This window comes from Pseudophryne corroboree, chromosome 1 (assembly GCF_028390025.1).
Source record: "Pseudophryne corroboree isolate aPseCor3 chromosome 1, aPseCor3.hap2, whole genome shotgun sequence".
Taxonomy (NCBI): Eukaryota; Metazoa; Chordata; class Amphibia; order Anura; family Myobatrachidae; genus Pseudophryne; species Pseudophryne corroboree.
This window is the reverse complement of record NC_086444.1, coordinates 603,474,664-603,500,090: the sequence shown is the minus strand read 5'-3', so window position 1 is coordinate 603,500,090 and position 25,427 is coordinate 603,474,664. Positions and strand designations below refer to the sequence as shown.

The 25,427-nt window shown below is 45.1% G+C and overlaps 1 protein-coding gene across 1 annotated transcript in view; it reads left to right on the top strand.

The window, feature by feature from the left end:
- The window catches only part of ATP5F1D (ATP synthase F1 subunit delta), a 107,442-nt gene extending 88,178 nt beyond the window's left edge, over positions 1 to 19,264 (top strand). Inside the window, exons 3-5 of the mRNA XM_063914346.1 lie at positions 837 to 925; positions 12,056 to 12,183; positions 19,200 to 19,264. Of these exons, the coding sequence (XP_063770416.1) occupies positions 837 to 925; positions 12,056 to 12,178 (212 nt within the window). The 3' untranslated portion in view covers positions 12,179 to 12,183; positions 19,200 to 19,264. The remainder of the gene's footprint in view (positions 1 to 836; positions 926 to 12,055; positions 12,184 to 19,199) is intronic.
- Positions 19,265 to 25,427: the final 6,163 nt, after the last annotated feature.

The following is a 25,427-nucleotide window of genomic DNA, read 5'->3' as shown; positions in this document are numbered from 1 at the left end:
TTTCAGTGTTTGGGAGCAAATGGTTGACTGTCATTTGCTCTAATTCATTACCAGATTTTCATTCCAACCAGCTAGATCTGGCAGATAATTGTATAGTGTATGCCCAGCTTAAAAGCTCACCATTCAGTATAATTCTAATGGACCTGCTCCATCATTAGGTCCAGATCACCATTAATTTACTCTTCATCACCCATATTTTCAGTATTTTGTTGCTCAGACAAGTAAAAGCATACACTACAAGTATCTGGCTGGTTGGAATGAAAATCTGGTAATGGATGAGAGCAAATGACTATTGACCATTTACTCCCAAAAACTAAATACCGACTAAAAACTATTTGTTCAAATTTGTTAAAGCCGTAATTGAACCAGTTTGTCTGAAGGAAAAGTTTTGTCTGTTTTCCAGTGTTCAATTGTCACTTGCTCTCATCCATTACCAGATTTTCATTCCAACCAGCCAGACCTGGCAGATAATCTAACAGCTAATTGTAGTGTGTATGGCTAGCTTTAACTTTAGTCAGTTTCATTAGAAGATACTATAGAGGTCCATTCTATGCTGGCAATTACAAACAATCCAGGGTGATATAATGGTATTCACAGAGACTGTTCCTCCACCTTTTATACTTGTTTCATTAGGAGCCTACACACATGACCTAATGTTTTGGCCTTCTATATATTTTTACGTTTAGTTTACTATGCTAGTGTTATATCGAAATGGTTGACAATATTGTTTTTATTACTGTTGACAGTTAAATGGAAGTTTGGCTTATTTTTTCTTAAATGGGCTGTAAATCTTCTAATAGAATAGTGTAATGATTGCTAATATGTCTCCCTCCTAGTGAGCAGCGGTTCAGTGACTGTGAATGCAGACTCTTCTGTCCAAGTACTGGCTGAAGAAGCGGTGACCCTGGACATGCTGGATCCCAGTGTAAGTTCATAGCTGCTCTCAGTGGAATGGTTAATAAACAAGCTGGGAGTTAGAGTTGGTGAGAAGTCAGGAGAATGTGTTTTCTGGAGTGAAGTGGGTAGCTACATTCAGTACAGGCACATTTAGTGGATCTTGGGGGGGGGGGGGGGGAATTCAATTGCAGGTGAAATAATATTTCTCTATCGTCCTAGTGGATGCTGGGGTTCCTGAAAGGACCATGGGGAATAGCGGCTCCGCAGGAGACAGGGCACAAAAAGTAAAGCTTTTCCAGATCAGGTGGTGTGCACTGGCTCCTCCCCCTATGACCCTCCTCCAGACTCCAGTTAGATTTTTGTGCCCGGCCGAGAAGGGTGCAATCTAGGTGGCTCTCCTAAAGAGCTGCTTAGAAAAAGTTTAGCTTAGGTTTTTTATTTTACAGTGAGTCCTGCTGGCAACAGGATCACTGCAACGAGGGACTGAGGGGAGAAGAAGTGAACTCACCTGCGTGCAGGATGGATTGGCTTCTTGGCTACTGGACATCAGCTCCAGAGGGACGATCACAGGTACAGCCTGGATGGTCACCGGAGCCGCGCCGCCGGCCCCCTTGCAGATGCTGAAGTCAGAAGAGGTCCAAAATCGGCGGCTGAAGACTCCTGCAGTCTTCTAAAGGTAGCGCACAGCACTGCAGCTGTGCGCCATTTTCCTCTCAGCACACTTCACACGCAGTCACTGAGGGTGCAGGGCGCTGGGGGGGGCGCCCTGGGAGGCAAATGTAACCTATATAAAGGCTAAAAATACCTCACATATAGCCCCCAGAGGCTATATGGAGATATTTAACCCCTGCCTGGATTCACTAAATAGCGGGAGACGAGCCCGCCAAAAAAGGGGCGGGGCCTATCTCCTCCGCACACGGCGCCATTTCCTCTCACAGCTCCGCTGGTCAGGACGGCTCCCAGGTCTCTCCCCTGCACTGCACTACAGAAACAGGGTAAAACAGAGAGGGGGGGCAAATTTATGGCGATATTTTTATATATATAAAGCAGCTATAAGGGAGCACTTATTATAAGGCTATCCCTGTTATATATAGCGCTTTTGGTGTGTGCTGGCAAACTCTCCCTCTGTCTCCCCAAAGGGCTAGTGGGTCCTGTCTTCGTTAGGAGCATTCCCTGTGTGTCTGCTGTGTGTCGGTACGTGTGTGTTGACATGTATGAGGACGATATTGGTGTGGAGGCGGAGCAATTGCCAAATATGAGGATGTCACCCCCTAGGGAGTCGACACCAGAATGGATGCCTTTATTTATGGAACTACGGGATAGTGTCAACACGCTAAAGCAGTCGTTTGACGACATGAGACGGCCGGACAATCAATTAGCGCCTGTCCAGGCGACTCAAACACCGTCAAGGGCTGTAAAACGCCCTTTGCCTCAGTCGGTCGACACAGACCCAGACACAGGCACTGACTCCAGTGGTGACGGTGACGAATCAACCGTATTTTCCAGTAGGGCCACACGTTATATGATTTTGGCAATGAAGGAGGCGTTACATTTAGCTGATACTACAGGTACCACTAAACAGGGTATTATGTGGGGTGTGAAAAAACTACCTATAGTTTTTCCTGAATCAGAAGAATTAAATGACGTGTGTAATGAAGCGTGGGTTGCTCCTGATAAAAAGCTGAAAATTTAAAAGAAATTATTGGCATTATACCCTTTCCCGCCAGAGGTTAGGGAGCGCTGGGAAACATCTCCTAGGGTGGACAAGGCGCTAACACGCTTATCTAAACAAGTGGCGTTACCCTCTCCTGAGACGGCCGCACTTAAAGATCCATCAGATAGGAGGATGGAAAATATCCAAAAAAGTATATACACACATGCAGGTGTTATACTACGACCAGCTATAGCGACTGCCTGGATGTGCAGTGCTGGGGTAGTTTGGTCAGAGTCCCTGATTGAAAATATTGATACCCTGGACAGGGACAATATTTTACTGTCGTTAGAACAAATAAAGGATGCATTTCTTTATATGCGTGATGCACAGAGGGATATCTGCACACTGGCATCACGGGTAAGTGCTATGTCCATTTCGGCCAGAAGAGCTTTATGGACGCGACAGTGGACAGGCGATGCGGATTCAAAACGGCATATGGAAGTTTTGCCGTATAAAGGGGAGGAGTTATTTGGAGTCGGTCTATCAGATTTGGTGGCCACGGCTACAGCCGGGAAATCCACCTTTCTACCTCAAGTCACTCCCCAACAGAAAAAGGCACCGACTTTTCAACCGCAGCCCTTTCGTTCCTTTAAAAATAAGAGAGCAAAGGGCTATTCATATCTGCCACGAGGCAGAGGTCGAGGGAAGAGACAGCAACAGGCAGCTCCTTCCCAGGAACAGAAGCCCTCCCCGGCTTCTACAAAAGCCTCAGCATGACGCTGGGGCTTCTCAAGCGGACTCGGGGACGGTGGGCGGTCGTCTCAAAAATTACAGCGCGCAGTGGGCTCACTCGCAAGTAGATCCCTGGATCCTGCAGATAATATCTCAGGGGTACAGGTTGGAATTAGAGACAGATCCACCTCGCCGTTTCCTGAAGTCTGCTTTACCAACGTCCCCCTCCGAAAGGGAGACGGTTTTGGAAGCCATTCACAAGCTGTACTCTCAGCAGGTGATAGTCAAGGTACCTCTTCTACAACAAGGGAAGGGGTATTATTCCACTCTTTTTGTGGTACCGAAGCCGGATGGCTCGGTAAGGCCTATTCTAAATCTGAAGTCCTTGAACCTGTACATAAAGAAGTTCAAGTTCAAAATGGAGTCACTCAGAGCAGTGATAGCGAACCTGGAAGAGGGGGATTTTATGGTATCCTTGGACATCAAGGATGCGTATCTCCACGTTCCAATTTACCCCTCACACCAGGGGTACCTCAGGTTCGTTGTACAAAACTGTCACTATCAGTTTCAGACGCTGCCGTTCGGATTGTCCACGGCACCTCGGGTCTTTACAAAGGTAATGGCCGAGATGATGATTCTTCTTCGAAGAAAAGGCATATTAATTATCCCATACTTGGACGATCTCCTAATAAGAGCAAGGTCCAGAGAACAGCTAGAGATGGGATTAGCACTGTCTCAAGAAGTGCTAAAACAGCACGGGTGGATTCTGAATATTCCAAAATCCCAGTTAATGCCGACAACTCGTCTGCTGTTCCTAGGGATGATTCTGGACACGGTTCAGAAAAAGGTTTTTCTCCCGGAGGAAAAAGCCAAGGAGTTATCCGAGCTTGTCAGGAACCTCCTAAAACCAGGAAAGGTGTCTGTACATCAATGCACAAGAGTCCTGGGAAAAAATGGTGGCTTCTTACGAAGTAATTCCATTCGGCAGATTCCACGCAAGAATTTTCCAAAGGGATCTGTTGGACAAATGGTCAGGGTCGCATCTTCAGATGCACCTGCGGATAACCCTGTCTCCAAGGACAAGGGTGTCTCTTCTGTGGTGGTTGCAGAGTGCTCATCTATTGGAGGGCCGCAGATTCGGCATACAGGATTGGATCCTGGTGACCACGGACGCCAGCCTGAGAGGCTGGGGAGCAGTCACACAAGGAAGAAACTTCCAGGGAGTATGGACGAGCCTGGAAACGTCTCTTCACATAAACATGCTGGAACTAAGAGCAATCTACAATGCTCTAAGCCAGGCAGAACCTCTGCTTCAGGGAAAACCGGTGTTGATCCAGTCGGACAACATCACGGCAGTCGCCCATGTGAACAGACAGGGCGGCACAAGAAGCAGGAGTGCAATGGCAGAAGCTGCAAGGATTCTTCGCTGGGCAGAGAATCATGTGATAGCACTGTCAGCAGTGTTCATCCCGGGAGTGGACAACTGGGAAGCAGACTTCCTCAGCAGACACGATCTTCACCCGGGAGAGTGGGGACTTCATCCAGAAGTCTTCCACATGCTGGTAACCCGTTGGGAAAGACCAATGGTGGACATGATGGCGTCTCGCCTCAACAATAAACTGGACAGGTATTGCGCCAGGTCAAGAGATCCGCAGGCAATAGCTGTGGACGCGCTGGTAACGCCTTGGGTGTACCAGTCGGTGTATGTGTTTCCTCCTCTGCCTCTCATACCAAAAGTATTGAGAATTATACGGCAAAGAGGCGTAAGAACGATACTAGTGGTTCCGGATTGGCCAAGAAGGACTTGGTATCCGGAACTTCAAGAGATGATCACGGAAGATCCGTGGCCTCTACCTCTAAGGAGGGACTTGCTTCAGCAGGGTCCCTGTCTGTTCCAAGACTTACCGCGGCTGCGTTTGACGGCATGGCGGTTGAACGCCGGATCCTAAAGGAAAAAGGCATGCCGGAAGAAGTCATTCCTACTTTGATTAAAGCAAGGAAGGAAGTAACCGTGCAACATTATCACCGAATTTGGCGAAAATATGTTGCGTGGTGCGAAGATCGGAGTGCTCCGACGGAGGAATTTCAACTGGGTCGATTCCTACATTTCCTGCAATCAGGATTGTCTATGGGTCTCAAATTGGGATCTATTAAGGTTCAAATTTCGGCCCTGTCGATTTTCTTTCAAAAAGAATTGGCTTCAGTCCCTGAAGTCCAGACCTTTGTTAAGGGAGTGCTGCATATACAGCCTCCTGTGGTGCCTCCAGTGGCACCGTGGGATCTCAATGTGGTTTTGGACTTTCTAAAATCTCATTGGTTTGAACCACTAAAAAAGGTGGATTTGAAATATCTCACATGGAAAGTGACCATGCTTCTAGCCCTGGCTTCGGCCAGGAGAGTGTCAGAACTGGCAGCTTTATCTTACAAAAGCCCATATCTGATTTTCCATTCGGACAGGGCAGAACTGCGGACTCGTCCGCATTTTCTCCCTAAGGTGGTGTCAGCATTTCATCTGAACCAGCCTATTGTAGTGCCTGCGGCTACAAGTGACTTGGAGGACTCCAAGTTACTGGACGTTGTCAGAGCATTAAAAATATATATTGCAAGGACAGCTGGAGTCAGAAAATCTGACTCGTTGTTTATATTGTATGCACCCAACAAGATGGGTGCTCCTGCGTCTAAGCAGACGATTGCTCGTTGGATCTGTAGCACAATCCAACTTGCACATTCTGTGGCAGGCCTGCCACAGCCTAAATCTGTAAAGGCCCACTCCACAAGGAAGGTGGGCTCATCTTGGGCGGCTGCCCGAGGGGTCTCGGCATTACAACTTTGCCGAGCAGCTACGTGGTCAGGGGAGAACACGTTTGTAAAATTTTACAAATTTGATACTCTGGCTAAGGAGGACCTGGAGTTCTCTCATTCGGTGCTGCAGAGTCATCCGCACTCTCCCGCCCGTTTGGGAGCTTTGGTATAATCCCCATGGTCCTTTCAGGAACCCCAGCATCCACTAGGACGATAGAGAAAATAAGATTTTACTTACCGATAAATCTATTTCTCGGAGTCCGTAGTGGATGCTGGGCGCCCATCCCAAGTGCGGATTATCTGCAATAATTGTACATAGTTATTGTTAACAAATTCGGGTTATTGTTGAAGGAAGCCATCTTTCAGAGGCTCCGCTGTTATCATACTGTTAACTGGGTTTAGATCACAAGTTGTACGGTGTGATTGGTGTGGCTGGTATGAGTCTTACCCGGGATTCAAAATCCTCCCTTATTGTGTACGCTCGTCCGGGCACAGTACCTAACTGGAGTCTGGAGGAGGGTCATAGGGGGAGGAGCCAGTGCACACCACCTGATCTGGAAAAGCTTTACTTTTTGTGCCCTGTCTCCTGCGGAGCCGCTATTCCCCATGGTCCTTTCAGGAACCCCAGCATCCACTACGGACTCCGAGAAATAGATTTATCGGTAAGTAAAATCTTATTTTTTCTAATTATTTTAAGTTAAGTTTTTGCGCTCATCGCCCGATAATTTCACATTTTACCTCTATGCACGCTCTCATTTATCGGACATTTCAATTAGAAATGAGTGAAAACGGATTTTGCCCGATAATTCTTGCCGACAAAACCAATGTTAAGTCCAGGTGAAAATTGTGAAGTCTTCCTGTACCCCAAACAAAGGAGAACTAATATTGGCTAACGGTATAGTGTTAAGGGGGGTACTCACGGGAGAGATGTGTGCTGAGCGATCTTAACACAGACCGCTCAGCACACATCTCACCCCGCTCAGCACAGCGCGATGTGCTGAGCGAGGGGGAAAGCCGACGGGGGGCCGCTCACTTCACACAACGGTGAAGTGAGCGACTCGCTAGATTGAGCCTGCATGCAGGCTCAATCTAGCATCGGCGATAGCGATGTGCGGGGCCGCGCATCGCTATCGCTGGAGGGCATACACACGGCAGATCCGTGCTTAAAATCTAAGCAATCTGGCAAGATTGCTTAGATTTTAAGCACGGATCTCTCCGTGTGTACCCCCCTTTAGGGGCTATAAGAAAAGGATTTGGTGTTTAAATGCATTATTCTATAACCAGGACCACTGCCCTCCTCCTTTCTGGTGGTTGCCTAAAGCTGGGTACACATGTGACTATTCAACATCTTCAGCGATGGGATCCAGCGGCGGGGCCGGCATCGGCAAGTGCATACACACTTGCAGATGCCTCATATAGATGCCTCTTATCTTCTTGCATGTACAATAGATCTGAGGCAGTCGCTAGCTACCCGCAGGTGCACGCATCATCATTGTTCATGCACACAGAATAAATTGGCTGTTCCCATCGATCAGGAACGCCCACGTTGTTTATCAAATCTATCCTTGTGCATACACCTTTAGTCACATTTAGTTGCTTCCACTTGGCCAGTATCAGACTTCATGTGATCTACACCTAAAGCGCACACTCTTATTTCACAAATTAAGTTCTCTCCATCCTGCCATTACCATCTGTTTTTTTTTCTTTACTGAAATAAACCGTTTGGGTTTGCATATATAAGTATATCTCTGCAGTATCTGCATCACCTTAGTCATTTACAAAACAAAAATAGAGACGCACCCTGTGCTATACCACTGCCAACCTTGCAGATAATCTAAACTGTTTTCTTTACATTTAGGGGTATATTCAATTGGGGTCGAAAAGACGGCAGTTTCGACTTTTTAAGGTCGAATAGTTATTCGACCTATTCAGTCACATCAGTTTTTAATCGAAAAGTCGTGTAATTCGACTTGTGGAATAATACGTGAATTGGCGGTATAGCTGCCGATTCACTTACTTTTGAGTGAAACAGCGCCAAATTCGACAGGATTTGGCCTGGTTTCCGACCATCTCAGTCCGACATTAAAAAAAAGTCGGACTGAGATGTGGGACCCAGAGGAGGAGAGGGGGGGACTGCAGCAGGATGTCTCACAGCCGCGCCGCTCACGGCAGCGTCCACCCGGCTTCAGCAAGTGAGGTCACGCTTGCTGGAGCCGGGTGGACGCTGCCGTGAGGTCGGGCGGCTGTGAGACAACCTCCTGCAGCGCTACTGTAACGCTCCTCTCCTCCGTCTGCCCGCTGGTCTCCCTGTGGCTCCCCCTCCCCCCTCTCCTCCTCTGGGTCCCTCATCTCAATTCGACTTTTTAAAAGTCGAATCGAGATGAGCTTGAATAGGGGTTGTCGGATCCATTCTGACAAATGCATGTCTGAATGGATCTGACCCTAATTGAATATACCTTCGCAAATGTACTATTCCTTTGGCAAACCTGCATTTACCACTAATGGGCCCTACACACTTGGCTATTACACTGAAAGATATGAACGATCTCGTTCATATCTTTCATTGTGTATGCACCAATGATGAACGATGCGCGGCCCTGCGCTCGTTCATCGTTGATGCCGGCTCGTTTATACATGCATGCCAATATGGATAATCTCGTCCATATTAGCATGCAGTGCTATGGTGCTGGGTGGCGGGGGGAGTTTCATTGGTACGGCCTCATCTTGAATACTGTGTCCAGTTCTGGAGACCATATCTCCAGAAGGATATAAATACATTAGAGAGTGTACAAAGAAGGGCAACTAAAATGGTGCATGGCCTAGATAACAAAACTTACCTTGAAAGGCTGAAAGATCTATGTATAGTATGGAGGAGAGAAGGTAAAGGGGGGACATGATAGAAACATTCAAATATACCAAGGGTTTTAACTAACAAAGTTCAGGAGGAAACATTCTTCAAAGGAAGAGGAGTATTAGAACTCGAGGACATACACTGAAACTGGAGGGAGGCAGGTTCAGGGGAAATTCAAGGAAAACTTAATTCACAGAAAGGGTAGTGGACAAGTGGAATAGCCTCCCATCAGAGGTGCTAGTGGCTAAGACTGTAGAGCAATTTAAACATGCTTGCGATAGGCATATGAATATCCTTATAAAGAATTAAAAAGGGTTGAGATTACCTAAAGGATAAAAAAAGGGGCAGACTAGATGGGCCAAGTGGTTCTTATCTGCCGTCAAATTCTATATTTCTATAAGTGAAGTTTCCTTCTCCACACTGTTTCCATATAACCAGAAATATACCGATGGTAAATACAAACCAGCTCTTTGTAATTGTCCCCACATGCTCTCACCATTATTAAGTATGATGCCACTTCATGTCACTCTTTGGAATCCCACCACCATCCATAAACTGTTAAGCTATCTGGATATATAGAGCATTAGAGGTCCACTTTGTTACTCATGTTTGTGGACATCTTGGGGGGAATGTAATATGGGGTGAGAATCAGAAAGTGATTTGGATCTCCTGGTTTGCCATGTAAATGAATGCCACCTTTAAAAAACAGGAGAAATCTCCCAAAATCTCTCAAAATCTCTCACTTTCTGTTTCTCACAGACTCACATTTCCCCACTAATTTGATACTTTAACTGAATGATTAGACCTTATGGAAGACATTGTCACATTGCACCCACCACCAATCCTGATTGTCGTGAGATCCACCTTAATCTGATCTTAACTAAGATCGTGGTCCCGGCTCACACATGCACCAATTAGCATCCGGTTTGGGCTAAATTAATTGGTCCTTCGATTTGTTGCATTTATAGGTAGCTTGACTCTGCTTCACACATTTAGTCTGGTGTTGTGTGGTGTAATACTAGATTTTGTCATGCTCTTGTAGTGAGATGTTGGCGGCAACAGTAGGACAAAGTGTTGTTAGAGTGCCAGGGTCTTTGGGGAAACTTAGCTGTATTTTGTGTGCAGTTTGTTAGTTTACAGCTCGTGAGTTTTATTAATCCAATTTTTGCACTGTCAATTGTAGACCGTTTTTAACAGGTTATGTAGGTTAGTCTCCCTGCACAGGTACAGAAAGGAATATAGGGTAAGCTTTATGTATGACACCCAATTTTTGCATGAATTGGATTAGTACACAGGTTCTCAAACTCGGTCCTCAGGACCCCACACAGTGCATGTTTTGCAGGTAACCCATGAGGTGCACAGGTGTATTAATTACTCACTGACACATTGTAAAAGGTTCACAGGTGGAGCTAATTATTTCACTTGTCATTCTGTGAGGAGACCTGCAAAACATGCACTGTGTGGGGTCCTGAGGACCGAGTTTGAGAACCTGTGGATTAGTAGATTCTCTGGCGATGCTCCCTTTAGAGTTTAGGTAAATGTGTAAGCACAGAAAGGAATGAAACTCTACTTGGTTGGGTACTTCTTGATTATATTGATTATCAACAGTTTAAAACAAAGTTTATTATAATTCATTAAGTAGTAACACTCTGCACAATATCCTACACACAATTTTCAATTTGTGTTACACTTGGAAGACTGCATTTCGGAGACTTTATTGTGAACTTGTTACCTCTAATATATTGTGCACAGTTATTCTGTTCAGAAAGATTCCTATTGGATATTAATGTGTTGTATGTCATATTTAATGGATTATAATATTATTTGGGATGTATTAACAGCCGTTACGAGGTATAGCGGTATCTGTTATGTGCAGCAGATACTGAATCCCTGGATGTTTGCACCCCATTTTTTTTTTGGCGCGCTATTTATAAGTGCGCCCATGTGTCGGCAGACGTATGAACGGTCAGTATCTGCAGCTATCGTTGCCCATTCACCACAGCAGTGACAGCTCTGTCCCTGGCTGTGGTAACTCCTGAGCTTTGCGCTGTGCACGAGAGATCTCACAATGCTTGCAAGATCTCGAGCATGCCCAATAGAGCTGGCCGAGAGAGATGGCGCATCAGTCTGATGCACTCTGGGGTCTGGCAGGGATTGCCAGAGGGGGGTAGGTTTCACTCCAGAAGGCGAGATGGTAACACATCTTGTCTGTATACCTTCCTTTACCGAGACGAAGCAGAAAGAACTATAGCAACATGATCCGTGCTGCTATAATACATCTACCCCATAATACATGCCGCCGATGTATGGACCTGCTTTGCCTTTTTAATATGGCATACAGATACCGGGAGAAGCCTCCAGCCATAATACATCTCCCCCTTTGTTTTAACGGTTGATAATAAAGAAGTTCACCCACAAAAATGGTTTCCTTCCTTTTTGTACTTGTACAGTAGTTCATACAGGGTCTCATTTCATAGAAAATCAGTCTGTCAGCATATGCTTAAGAATGAGTTTTCCATTAGGAGAGGTATCTTCTGTAGAGAAGGGAACTGAGAGGTAAATGTATGAAGCAGTGACAAGTGTGGAGAAGTGAGTCAGTGGAGAAGTTGCCCATGGCAACCAATCGGCATTGAAGTAACAGTTATAATTTGCATACTATACAACTGTAAGGAGCAGCTGATTGGTTGCCATGGGCAACTTCTCCACAGGCTCACTTCTCCATTCTTATCACTGCTTCATACGTTTAACCCTGAATGTATTAAGCCTTAAAAAGTGATAAAGTGATGAGTGATAAAGTACCAGCCAATCAGCTTCCTAATGCCCATGTAACAGGCTGTGTTTGAAAAATGACAGATAGGAGCTGATTGGTTGGTAGTTTTTCACTCTCCACTTTATCACTTTTGAAGGCGTCATACATTTGGGCCTGAAGAACTTAGAATGGAGATAACTGCTGTAGTGTGTACTGATAATCCTGCCAACATAGGTAGTACAGGTTTGCTTAGACCACAGTGCTTTATTACTTGAAAGTAGTATTCACTCCACATTACAGCTTGTGGTGTGCATGAGAAAAGGATAATGGGATACTGCTTTGTTCTGTAATGTATGTTCTTCTCCAACAGACAGCAAAGTCAAACCTGGAAAAGGCACAGGCAGCGCTGCAGAGCACAGCAGATGAGGTGGCAAAGGCAGAAGCTCAGATTAATGTGGAAGCCTGTGAAGCCATCGTTAAAGCTCTGGAATAAGGCAGGTATGTATCTAATTTTTCCCATTGCCCAGATGGTGGTTCTATAATCGCATACGTTTCTCTCTTCCTCTGCTATAGGTCAATAAAATAGGCATGTTACTGTATGACGTGTTGGCATCATCCAGCAGTATGTATGTTTTAGTGCCCCACACTGGTAACTTGGCTGCCTGCACACTTACCCTAATATAGTTAGATATGTTTAACTTTCTCATTGTCGCTACCTTTCTGTGTTTTCTTATCTCTTGCTGTGAATGTGTTCCCCTTCAGCATGTTCTAACTTCAAGTTTATTCTTTGCTGTTTCAACAACTGCTGACACATCAGTCGCAGGTATCCCAGCTGTCTAAACATGCCACATCCTTTCTATCAATCTCTGTACAGACACACAGACGTTCATCCATTCAGTACACCTTCCCATACCTATTCCACCTGCTGTATTCTGCACAGACCTAAACCTGTGCACATGTGTAGGTGCTTTACAGCACACGGTAATTCAATTGTAACAGAAAAAAAAACACATCTAGCTGTGATCACTTTTTTACTGCTTCGGTGAATGCCATTGTATTATCAAGTGAAACTAGTATAAGTTCAGTAGTGTTCCTTACGCTTTTGCATTCCTGGCCCATTATAACTGTTGGATAGCGTACGTAGCAATCCTTTTTAAGGATTATTTTACGAAAGAAGTGCTTATTCGTTTTTTATTAATTGTTCATATGGGAGAACAATTCTGATACTTACCCCTGAAGAAGTCCTTATGGACGAAACGCGTTTGGTTCTGTGTCTTCTTGATCATTATCACCATTTGAACATCTGCTTGGCAAAAACATTCTGTCCTATTTCAACTGAAATTTTATCCTATGTGATTATAAATTTCTGTTATGTTCGTTATTTGGAATTGTAAATAAATGTTATTTCTCTGACGTCCTAGTGGATGCTGGGAACTCCGTAAGGACCATGGGGAATAGCGGCTCCGCAGGAGACTGGGCACATCTAAAGAAAGCTTTAGGATCACCTGGTGTGCACTGGCTCCTCCCCCTATGACCCTCCTCCAAGCCTCAGTTAGATTTCTGTGCCCGACGAGAAGGGTGCACACTAGGGGCTCTCCTGAGCTCTTTGTGAAAGTTTTAGTTTAGGTTAATTATTTTCAGTGAGACCTGCTGGCAACAGGCTCACTGCATCGAGGGACTAAGGGGAGAAGAAGCGAACTCACCTGCGTGCAGAGTGGATTGGGCTTCTTAGGCTACTGGACATTAGCTCCAGAGGGACGATCACAGGTTCAGCCTGGATGGGTCACCGGAGCCGCGCCGCCGTCCCCCTTACAGAGCCAGAAGAGCGAAGAGGTCCGGAAAAATCGGCGGCAGAAGACGATCCTGTCTTCAGATAAGGTAGCGCACAGCACCGCAGCTGTGCGCCATTGCTCTCAGCACACTTCACACTCCGGTCACTGAGGGTGCAGGGCGCTGGGGGGGGCAGCGCCCCGAGACGCAATAAATCGATAAAAAAACCTTATATGGCTAAAATAAATGCATCACATATAACTCCTGGGCTATATGGATGCATTTAACCCTTGCCAAAACATACAGAAAAAGGATGATAGGCTCCGCCCCTTTCTCTGCGTCCTTATCTCCTCAGCACACTGGCGCCATTTTCCCTCACAGCTCAGTTGGAGGGAAGCTCCCTGGCTCTCCCCTGCAGTCACTACACTACAGAAAGGGGTTAAAAAAGAGAGGGGGGCACAAATTAGGCGCAGTATATAACAATACAGCAGCTATAAAGGGAAAAACACTTATATAAGGTTATCCCTGTATATATATAGCGCTCTGGTGTGTGCTGGCAAACTCTCCCTCTGTCTCCCCAAAGGGCTAGTGGGGTCCTGTCCTCTATCAGAGCATTCCCTGTGTGTGTGCTGTGTGTCGGTACGTTGGTGTCGACATGTATGAGGAGAAAAATGATGAGGAGACGGAGTAGAGTGTCTGAAATAGTGTTGTCACCCCCTAGGGGGTCGACACCTGAGTGGATGTACTGTTGAAATTGCGTGACAGTGTCAGCTTTGTATAAAAGACAGTGGTTGACATGAGACAGCCGGCTACTCAGCTTGTGCATGTCCAGACGTCTCATACAGGGGCCCTAAAGCGCCCGTTACCTCAGATATAGACGCCGACAGGGGTACTGACTCCTGTGTCGACGGTGAAGAGACAACCGTGATTTCCAATAGGGCCACACATTGCATGATTGAGGCAATGGAAAAAGTTTACACTTTTCTGATAATATGAATACCACCAAAAAAAGGGGTATTATGTTTGGTGAGGAAAAACTTCCTGTAGTTTTCCTGAATCTGAGAAATAAAATGAGGTGTGTGATGATGCGTGGGTTTCCCCCCGATAACAATTGATATTTTCTAAAAAGTTATTGGCAGTATACCTTTTCCCGCCAGAGGTTAGGGTGCGTTGGGAAACACCCCCTAGGGTGGATAAAGCGCTCACACGCTTGTAAAAACAAGGGCTCTACCCTCTCCTGAGATGGCCGCCCTTAAGGATCCTGCTGATAGAAAGCAGGAGCGTATCCTAAAATGTATTTACACACATACTGGTGTTATACTGCGACCAGCAATCACCTCAGCCTGGATGTGCAGTGCTGGGTTGGCATGGTCGGATTCCCTGACTGGAAATATGATATCCTAGATAAGGACAGTATATTATTGCCTATAGAGCAATTAAAAGATGCATTTCTATATATGCAGGATGCACAGCGGAATATTTGCCGACTGGCATCAAGTATAAGTGCGTTGTCCAATTATTCCAGTAAAGTGGTCAGGTGATGCGGATTCCAAACGGCATTTGGAAGTATTGCCTTAAAAGAGGGGATGTACCCCAGGTCGCCTCTCAAAATAAGACGCCGTATTATCAGGCGCAGTCCTGGTTGGCAAGCGGACAAAAGGGTTCCTCTTTTCTGCTCGTGACAGAGGGAGAGGAAAATGGCTGCAGAGATCAGCCAGTTCCAAGGAACAGAAACCCTTTTCCGCCGCTGCCAAGCCCTCAGTATGACGCTAGGGCTTTACAAGTTCAGGCACGGTGGGGTCCCGTTCTCAATGAATTTCAGTGCGCAGTGGGCTCACTCGCAAGTAGACCCCTGGATCCTTCAGATAATATTTCAGGGGTACAAATTGGAATTCGAGACGTATTCCCCTCGCCGTTTCCAAAAGTCTGTTTTACCGACGTCTCCCGCTGACAGGGAGGCAGTTTTGGAAGCCATTCACAAGCTGTATTCCCAGCAGGTGATAATCAAGGTACCCCTCCTGCAACAGGGAACGGGGTATTATTCCACACTATTGTGGTACCGAAGCCAGACGGCTTGGTGAGACCGATTTTAAAATCTAAAATCTTTGAACACTTGCATACAGAGGTTCAAATTCAAAATTGAGTCACACAGAGCAGTGATTGCAAACCTGGAAGAAGGGGACTACATGATGTCTCGGGACATCAAGGAGGCTTACCTTCATGTAAAAATTTACCCTTCTCACCAAGGGTATTTCAGGTTATGGTACAGAACTGTATCAGTTCGGACGCTGCCGTAGGGATGGTCCACGGCACCCCGGGTCTTTACTGAAGTAATGACCGAAATGATGATATTCCTTCGAAGGAAGGGAATTTTAGTTATCCTTTACTTGGACGATTCCCTGATAAGGGTAAGATCCAGGGAACAGTTGGAGATCGGTGTAGCACTATATCAGGTAGTGTTGCGGCAGCACGATTGGATTTTCAATATTCCAAAATCGCAGCTGGTTCCGACGACTTGCCTTCTGTTCCTAGGGATGATTCTGGACATAGTCCAGAAAGAAGGTGCTTTTCCCGGAGGAGAAAGCCAGGGTGTTATCCGAGCTAGTCAGGAACCTCCTAAAACCGAACCAAGTCTCAGTGCATCAATGCACAAGGGTTCTGGGTAAAAATGGTGGCTTCCTACGAAGCAATCCCATTCGGCAGATTCCACGCACAGTGGAACCTTCTGGACAAATGGTCCGGGTCGCATCTTCAGATGCTTCAGCGGATAACCCTGTCACCAGGGACAAGGGTATCCCTCCTGTGGTGGTTGCAGAGTGCTCATCTTCTAGAGGGCCGCAGATTCTGCATTCGGGACTGGGTCCTGGTGGCCACGGATGCCAGCCTGCGAGGCTGGGGAGCAGTCACACAGGGAAGGAATTTCCAGGGCTTATGGTCAAGCCTGGAGACATCTCTTCATATAAACATTCTGGAACTAAGGGCCATTTACAATGCCCTAAGTCAAGCGAAACCCCTGCTTCAGGGTCAGGCGGTATTGATCCAATCGGACAACATCACGTCAGTCGCCCACGTAAACAGACAGGGCGGCACGAGAAGCAGGAGGGCAATGGCAGAAGCTGCAAGGATTTTCGCTGGGCGGAAAATCATGTGATAGCACTGTCAGCGGTGTTCATTCCGGGAGTGGACAACTGGGAAGCAGACTTCCTCAGCAGACACGACCTTCACCCGGGAGAGTGGGGACTTCACCCAGAAGTCTTCCACCTGATTGTAAACCGTTGGGAAAAACAAAAGGTGGACATAATGGCGTCCCGTCTAAACAAAAAACTAGACAGATATTGCGCCAGGTCAAGGGACCCTCAGGCAATAGCGGTGGACGCTCTGGTAACACCGTGGGTGTACCAGTCAGTGTATGTGTTCCCTCCTCTGCCCCTCATACCAAAAGTACTGAGAATCATAAGAAGGAGAGGAGTAAGAACTATACTCGTGGTTCCGGATTGGCCAAGAAGGACTTGGTATCCGGAACTTCAAGAGATGCTCACGGACGAACCGTGGCCTCTACCTCTAAGAAAGGACCTGCTCCAGCAAGGGCCTTGTCTGTTCCAAGACTTACCGCGGCTGCGTTTGACGGCATGGCGGTTGAACGCCGGATCCTGAAGATCCCTACCCTGGTCAAGGCCAGGAAAGACGTAACCGCAAAACATTATCACCGCATTTGGCGAAAATATGTTGCGTGGGGTGAGGCCAAGAAGGCCCCTACAGAGGAATTTCAACTGGGTCGTTTCCTCCATTTCCTGCAAACAGGACGGTCTATGGGCCTAAAATTAGGGTCTATTAAGGTTCAAATTTCGGCCCTGTCGATTTTCTTCCAAAAAGAACTGGCTTCAGTGCCTGAAGTTCAGACATTTGTAAAAGGGGTACTGCATATACAGTCTCCTTTTGTGCCTCCAGTGGCACCTTGGGGATCTCAATGTTGTGTTGAGTTTCCTAAAGTCACATTGGTTTGAACCACTCACCACTGTGGACTTAAAATATCTCACATGGAAGTGACGAGTTAGCCCTGGTTTCAGCCAGGCGGGTGTCAGAATTGGCGGCTTTATCATATAAAAGCCCTTACTTAATATTTCATTCTGAAAGGGCAGAATTGAGGACTCGTCCTCAAATTTTCTACCTAAGGTGGTTTCTGCATTTCACATGAACCAACCTATTGTGGTACCTGCGGCTACTAAGGACTTGGAGGATTCCAAGTTGCTTGACGTGGTCAGGACCCTGAAAATACATGTTTGCAGGACGGCTGGAGTCAGAAAATCTGACTCGCTGTTTATCCTGTATGCACCCAACAAACTGGGTGCTCCTGCTTCTAAGCAGACGATTGCTCGTTGGATTTGTAGTACAATTCAGCTTGCACATTCTGTGGCAGGCCTGCCACAGACAAAAATCTTAAAATGCCCACTCCACAAGGAAGGTGGGCTCATCTTGGGCAGCTGCCCGAGGGGTCTCGGCTTTACAACTTTGCCGAGCAGTTACTTGGTCAGGAGCAAATACGTTTGTAAAATTCTACAAATTTGATATCTTGGCTGAGGAGGACCTGGAGTTCTCTCATTCGGTGCTGCAGAGTCATCCGCACTCTCCCGCCCGTTTGGGAGCTTTGGTATAATCCCCATGGTCCTTACGGAGTTCCCAGCATCCACTAGGACGTCAGAGAAAATAAGAATTTACTTACCGATAATTCTATTTCTCGTAGTCCGTAGTGGATGCTGGGCGCCCATCCCAAGTGCGGATTGTCTGCAATACTGGTACATAATTATTGTTACCAAAAAATTCGGGTTATTGTTGTAGTGAGCCATCTTTTCTAGAGGCTCCTCTATTATCATGCTGTTAACTGGGTTCAGATCACAAGTTGTACAGTGTGATTGGTGTGGCTGGTATGAGTCTTACCCGGGATTCAAAATCCTTCCTTATTGTGTACGCTCGTCCGGGCACAGTATCCTAACTGAGGCTTGGAGGAGGGTCATAGGGGGAGGAGCCAGTGCACACCAGGTGATCCTAAAGCTTTCTTTAGATGTGCCCAGTCTCCTGCGGAGCCGCTATTCCCCATGGTCCTTACGGAGTTCCCAGCATCCACTACGGACTACGAGAAATAGAATTATCGGTAAGTAAATTCTGTCCATTAGCCCTTACTAGCAGAGGGCTTTTCTAGGGGTGCTGCTGTCTCCTGGTTTAAGTGCAGCTGGGTAATTGATGTTTATCTATCAAATAAATATATATATATATATATATATATATATATATATATATATATATATATATATATATATATATATATATATATTTATTTATTTCTCGAGTGTGTGTGCTTGTACATACAGCACTGTACAGTTAGTAGTCTTTTTCTGACATGAAAGGATTTTTGCTTGTGCTGTTAGAGCATACAGCTCCTTTAATAAACCAAATATGTCACATCCTGTATGCTTCCTATAATTAGCTATGTTATGCTAAAAGCTGTGTAAAATACAAACTATGGTATAGTACATAAACTAATTTTAAATGCATACAAGAACTCAGCTTATTTTCTATACATTGTTGCCGAAGATGTGACTTTTATATTGGATTTTGCCACCAGGTGGCAGTAATGCTGTGTGTCACTTAAGTGTAGCACTTATATTGCTGGATATCACTGGAGCTTTAAATCCTGAAGGTGTATTTTGGTTGCCTTTCTTTCTAAGTCATTTTATGTTCTCTTGCAGGACTTCAGCCTCTCGTACAACACTGTTTCCAGCCGCCGTCCCCCCAAATAAAAAAAATAAATTAATCCATTGTGTGAGTTTTTGTGTTACTAGTGTGGGCCTTAATAGAAATTCATTAGTATGCATTTAGAAAAAAAAAGGGAAAATGAAAACACACATGATAAAGGTAAAAATACAACATTGTGCTGGCTATAGACTGTTCCCTCTGGTGATCAGAAAAAGAATATTAATGAAAATGAAGATAATACATAGCACAATCTGCAGCATCCTAAGATATATGACCCTAACACACATGTACTTTAATAAAAAGAGGTAATTGTGAAAATAAGAACAGAAACAGTATCAGATATAACCGTCAATTATAGAAGCAAAATATTAGACATGTGTCATTTATTAATCCATTGAGGTTCTTATTTCCTGCACTAGTCCAGATAGGAATGACCAATAAGAAATTGCAACTTGCATAATACAGCTGTAATAATTAATTGGATCCTATCAACTGAAGGGATTAATGCACAAATAGCCAGTTTAGTGCTGCTGGTGTCATCCTATGTACTAGGCTTCTGGTACCTGCAAACCATGATCCTCTTATGCAGCAGGTCACCTCACCTTGTTTAATCAACTTGCACTTACCAGTCCTATTTCACTCCTGATGTATGGTACTTCAAGATTAAAACACTAAAACTAAATGTGGACTCGTCTTGGTATGCATATGCTATATGAAACTGCATGTATTTATTTCCCACAAATACAACTCCAAATCTAAATAAGACTGAAATTGAAACATTCATTTAGCCATGGTGCCTACCACATGGCTTAAGCTCTGGGTTTAACGCTTGGAGCTATTCAGTTATTAGACCATTCCCCATGCTGTAAACCTGTGGCTAATGCGTATTAACCCATAGATTCCAGGGTAACTGCCTGTGTTGTAAACTCATAAGGTACATTTAATGCTGAGGGTTTTTTTTTTTTTGCAGTTTCTGAGGGTGCAAAAAATTAAATCTGCATTAATTGCTCCCTCTGGGGATTAACACACTGGTTAGAGGTACTGATTGAATAGATCTGGGCAGCGCTTTAGCCGTGGGGTAAACCCTGTGGATAACTGAATCTGCCCTGAACTCCTCATTTCCAAAGTGCTTTCATTCAGTATCTGTTTTTACATCATTACATGGTCTCCCAATACTGGAATCCGCAATTGGCATGTTATTGGGCTTGAAATCATTAGCCCCTTTGCTTAGCCTGTTGACCACATTTTGCCTCCGTATCCACACATGAGTGCATTGTAATTGTGGTTTGTGAACACAAAACATGGTGGGAAAGGCATAACCTTTACAAAAGTAGACAACCTCCTGCTAATTAGGGGTCGGTTACCTTTTTATTCTAAGCTTTCCGTGCACAATAGTTTCCAGGAGGTGGTACAATAGAGGATTTTCACATTTGTCAGGTATTTACTAAATTAAAGTGGATCAAACAGTTGAAAGTGGGATTTTTATTCCTTTCTGAATAGCTACCGGTCCGGTGACAAGAATAGCAGCCAGTTTCTCAGACCTTCTAACATGACCCCTTCCATTAGGTGTAAAATGCTCTGCTCCTGGACTTCCCTCTTCATTTCTAATTGCCATCACCTACAGTTGTCACCTTTCTCATCCATTAACTAGGTCAACAATCATAAATTAAAAGGGAAGTCCAGGAGCTGAAATCAGTCCGGGCAGAGGTTTTTTTTTTTTTTTTTGTTTGTTTGTTTTTTCCAGAGCTCCTCACATGTGTCCTAATACATTATTGCTGCAATCGCACCAATCGGCCCTCTCGGCACGCTAAGTCCCATGCGACACTTCTAGCGCTGGGCGTCTTTTTCTAAAATATTTTTAACTGAAAATGCATCTTATGGGGCCGTACACACTGGTAGATAATACTGAAATATATGAACGATCTCGTTCATTAATGAACGTGATAACGTTCATATCTTTCAGTGTGGAGGCACCAGTGATGAACGATGCGCGGCCCCGCGCTCATTCATTGCTGGTGCCCCGTGTCTTGTGCATGCAGGCCAATATGTACGAGATCGTCCATATTTGCCTGCACTGCTATGGTGACGGGGGGGGGGGGTGAAAAACTTCACTCCCCCCTCAATGCCCCCCGCCGCTGGTTCATCCGTCGGCCGTATCCGCCATCGGGCAGCTCGGCGGCGGATCTATCAGTGTGTAGGGCCCATTCGTTGCAATGTGATGTCACTAGGATGCACCAGAAGAGCGTGCTGGTTAATTTTATATGTGACACTTGTATATCTGTGTGTGACTGAGTTTGAATCTGTATATGAAGTGTTACAATTCTATGGATTTTTTTCCAACACAAGGTTCCTAAAAAGACTCCCAGTACCAGGAGACTTGCATGGTACCTGGCAGGGGAGGGTGGGGGGGGGAGGTGGCCTCATATCCCATGGCCTGTTGAGGCTAGGTGTAATACACTCAATTGAAAGAAAAGGCTCTTCCCCTTTCTGATAGGGGCTGCCCCAAGTTTTGAGCCAGGCACTGGGAAATTAAGGCTTTGAAGGAGTATTCCTGTATCTTTGGTGTAGCATGTTGTCTAGAGGAGCATACCTCATGTTGCTGTAGGAAAACCCACTGTTCATGGTGGACAGTTATAGGTGGATATTGTTTTTAACTCTTTATCTGCTGAATGAGGGGGACTCCACTTTTTCAATTTTATACTGCATGTAGAGGGAAAGCACCACTCACCCTTACCAGTGTAACATATTTTTTGTTGTAGTAGGTGTTTTGTGCTCCTGAGGTACATTCAGATACTGTACAGTCTAAAATGAGAATTGAGGAGAGCACAGTACTGAAATACTAAGGGAGAAGTCATAATCATGGGAGACTTTAATTTACCTGATGTAAATTGGGAGGGGTCTTTTGCAAGTTCAGCTATAAGTGGCAAATTTCTACATTCCTTACAGGGAGCATCTCAAGCAATTGGTGAGGGAGCCCACTCGCAAAGACTCAATATTAGATCTAATTCTTAAAATGGTGATAGGATATCTGATATATATGTGGGTGAGCACCTGGGATCCAGTGATCATCAAGCAGTATGGTTTAGTATAAAGACAGGATCCAACTCCTGTCACACAAAAACAAAGGTGTTGGATTTTAGAAATGCTGACTTAGCAAAAATGGGGAGATGTTTAAGTGATTCATTGGCAGACTGGAGAAACTTGGAAGGAGTGCAGGAGAGGTGGAAAAAACTGAGAAGTGCAATACTAAGTGCAACAGACCTTTGTATCAAAATGGTTAGGAAAAGCACCAGGAAAAGGAAGCCAGTGTGGTTCACAAAAGAAGTAGAAACTAGTGTGAAAGCAAAAAAGATGGCTTTTAGGAAATACAAACAGACTCAAAATAATAACGACAAAGAGGTGTATCTTGACAGACGGAAGGATGCTAAGAAAGTGATCAGATGTGCAAAGGCAGAAGCTGAGGAGAAAATGGCCCAGTCAGTAGATAAAGGTGGCAAAACTTTTTTTAAGTATATAAGTGAAAGGAGAAAATCAAATGGAGGAATAATAAGACTTAAGACAGAGAGTGAGCATTTGGTGGAGGGAGACAAGGCAATAGCAGATCACCTAAATAATTATTTTTGCTCATTATTTACTACAGAAGAAGGGATGGGGCCACAGTTAAGTTGCAAGGACATTCATAAAAATAAGGTAGATGAAAATACATTTACAGAGGAGAAGGTCCTAACAGAACTTTCATAACTAAAAGTGGATAAATCAATGGGACCAGATGGGATACACCCAAGGATACTCAAAGAGCTAAAAGATGTGCTGGTTACACCTTTGACAGAATTATTTAACCAGTCACTAAATACAGGTTCTATTCCAGAGGACTGGAAAAGAGCAAATGTAGTTTTACTGCACAAAAGTGGAGGCAAGTAACTACAGACCAGTAAGCCTTACATCAGTAGTAGGGAAAGTAATGGAAAAACTATTAAAAGAAAGAGTAGTGGAATACCTTAAATCAAACAACTTACAGGATCCAAAACAGCATGGATTTACTGGTGGGAGATCATGCCAAACAAATCTTATTTACTTTTTTGACTCTGTGACGAAAATAATAGATCAAGGGGGAGCTGTAGATGTAGCATATCTAGACTTTAGTAAGGCATTTGACACTGTCCCACATCGCAGACTGCTAAATAAACTTGAAAGCCTGGGGGTGGATTATAAATCAGTCAAATGGATAAGAACCTGGTTGCAGGATAGGAAACAGACAGTCGTAGTTAATGGAGTGCAATCTATGGAGTGAAATGTTACCAGTGGAGTACCCCAGGGATCTGTACTTGGTCCAGTACTCTTTAATATCTTTGTTGGTGACATTGCAGATGGTATTGAAGGGAAGATATGCCTTTTTGCAGATGATACAAAGATATGCAACAGGGTAGGCACACCGGGAGGGGTAAAACAAATGATTAATGACCTAGGTAGGCTTGAGAAATGGTCAAGAACGTGTCAACTACAGTTTAATGCTAAAAAATGCAAAATCATGCACTTGGGTCTCAAAAACCCAAAGGCTAAATATAGTATCAAGGGTACTATAATGGAAACTACTGAGGAGGAAAGAGATTTAGGAGTCACTATTTCAAGTGACTTGAAGGCAGGAAAGCAATGCAACAAAGCAATGAGAAAGGCAAGTCAGATGCTTGGTTGCATAGGGAGAGGAATCCATAGCAGGAAAAAAAGTGATAATGCCACTGTATAGGTCATTGGTACGGCCCCATCTGGAATACTGTGTCCAGTTCTGGAGACCCTATCTCCAGAAGGATATAAATACATTAGAGAGTGTACAAAGAAGGGCAACTAAAATGGTGCATGGCCTACATCACAAAACTTACCCGGAAAGGCTAAAAGATCTTAACATGTATAGTTTGGAGGAGAGAAGGGAAAGGGGGGACATGATAGAAACTTTTAAATATATCAAGGGTCTTAACAAAGTTCAGGAGGGAAACATTCTTCAAAGGAAAAGAAGTATTAGAACTTGAGGGCATACATTGAGACTGGAGGGGGGGAGGTTCAGGGGAAATTTAAGGAAAAATTACTTCACAGAAAGGGTAGTGGATAAGTGGAATAGCCTCCCATCAGAGGTGGTAGAGGCTAAGACTGTAGGGCAATTTAAACATGCTTGGGACAGGCATATGAATATCCTTACAAAGAATTAAGGTTAAAAAAGGGTTGAGATTACCTAAAGGATAAAATAAAAAAGGGGCAGACTAGATGGGCCAAGTGGTTCTTATCTGCCGTCAAATTCTATGTTTCTCTGACGTCCTAGTGGATGCTGGGGACTCCGTCAGGACCATGGGGAATAGCGGCTCCGCAGGAGACAGGGCACAAAATTTAAAAGTTTGACCACTAGGTGGTGTGTACTGGCTCCTCCCCCTATGACCCTCCTCCAAGCCTCAGTTAGGTTTTTGTGCCCGTCCGAGCAGGGTGCAATCTAGGTGGCTCTCATAAAGAGCTGCTTAGAGTAAAAGTTTTGATAGTTTTATTATTTTCAGTGAGTCCTGCTGGCAACAGGCTCACTGCAACGAGGGACCTAGGGGAGAAGAAGTGAACTCACCTGCGTGCAGGATGGATTTGCTTCTTAGGCTACTGGACACTAGCTCCAGAGGGACGATCACAGGTACAGCCTGGATGGGTCACCGGAGCCGCGCCGCCGACCCCCTTGCAGATGCCGAAGTAAGAAGAGGTCCAGAAACCGGCGGCTGAAGGCTTTTCAGTCTTCATGAGGTAGCGCACAGCACTGCAGCTGTGCGCCATTGCGCTCAGGCACACTTCACACCGGCGGTCACTGAGGGTGCAGGGCGCTGGGGGGGGCGCCCTGGGCAGCAATGTTAATACCTTTCTGGCTAAAAAGAATACATCACATATAGTCCATGAGGCTATATGGATGTATTTCACCCCTGCCAGGTCTCAGAAAAACCGGGAGAAGAGCCCGCCGGAATAGGGGGCGGGGCCTATCTCCTCAGCACACAGCGCCATTTTCCTACACAGCTCCGCTGCTAGGAAGGCTCCCAGGCTCTCCCCTGCACTGCACTACAGAAACAGGGTAAAAAACAGAGAGGGGGGGCATTTTTTGGCGATATTATATATATATTTAAGCAGCTATAAGGAAACAACACTTATATAAGGTTGTTCCTATATAATTATAGCGCTTTGGTGTGTGCTGGCAAACTCTCCCT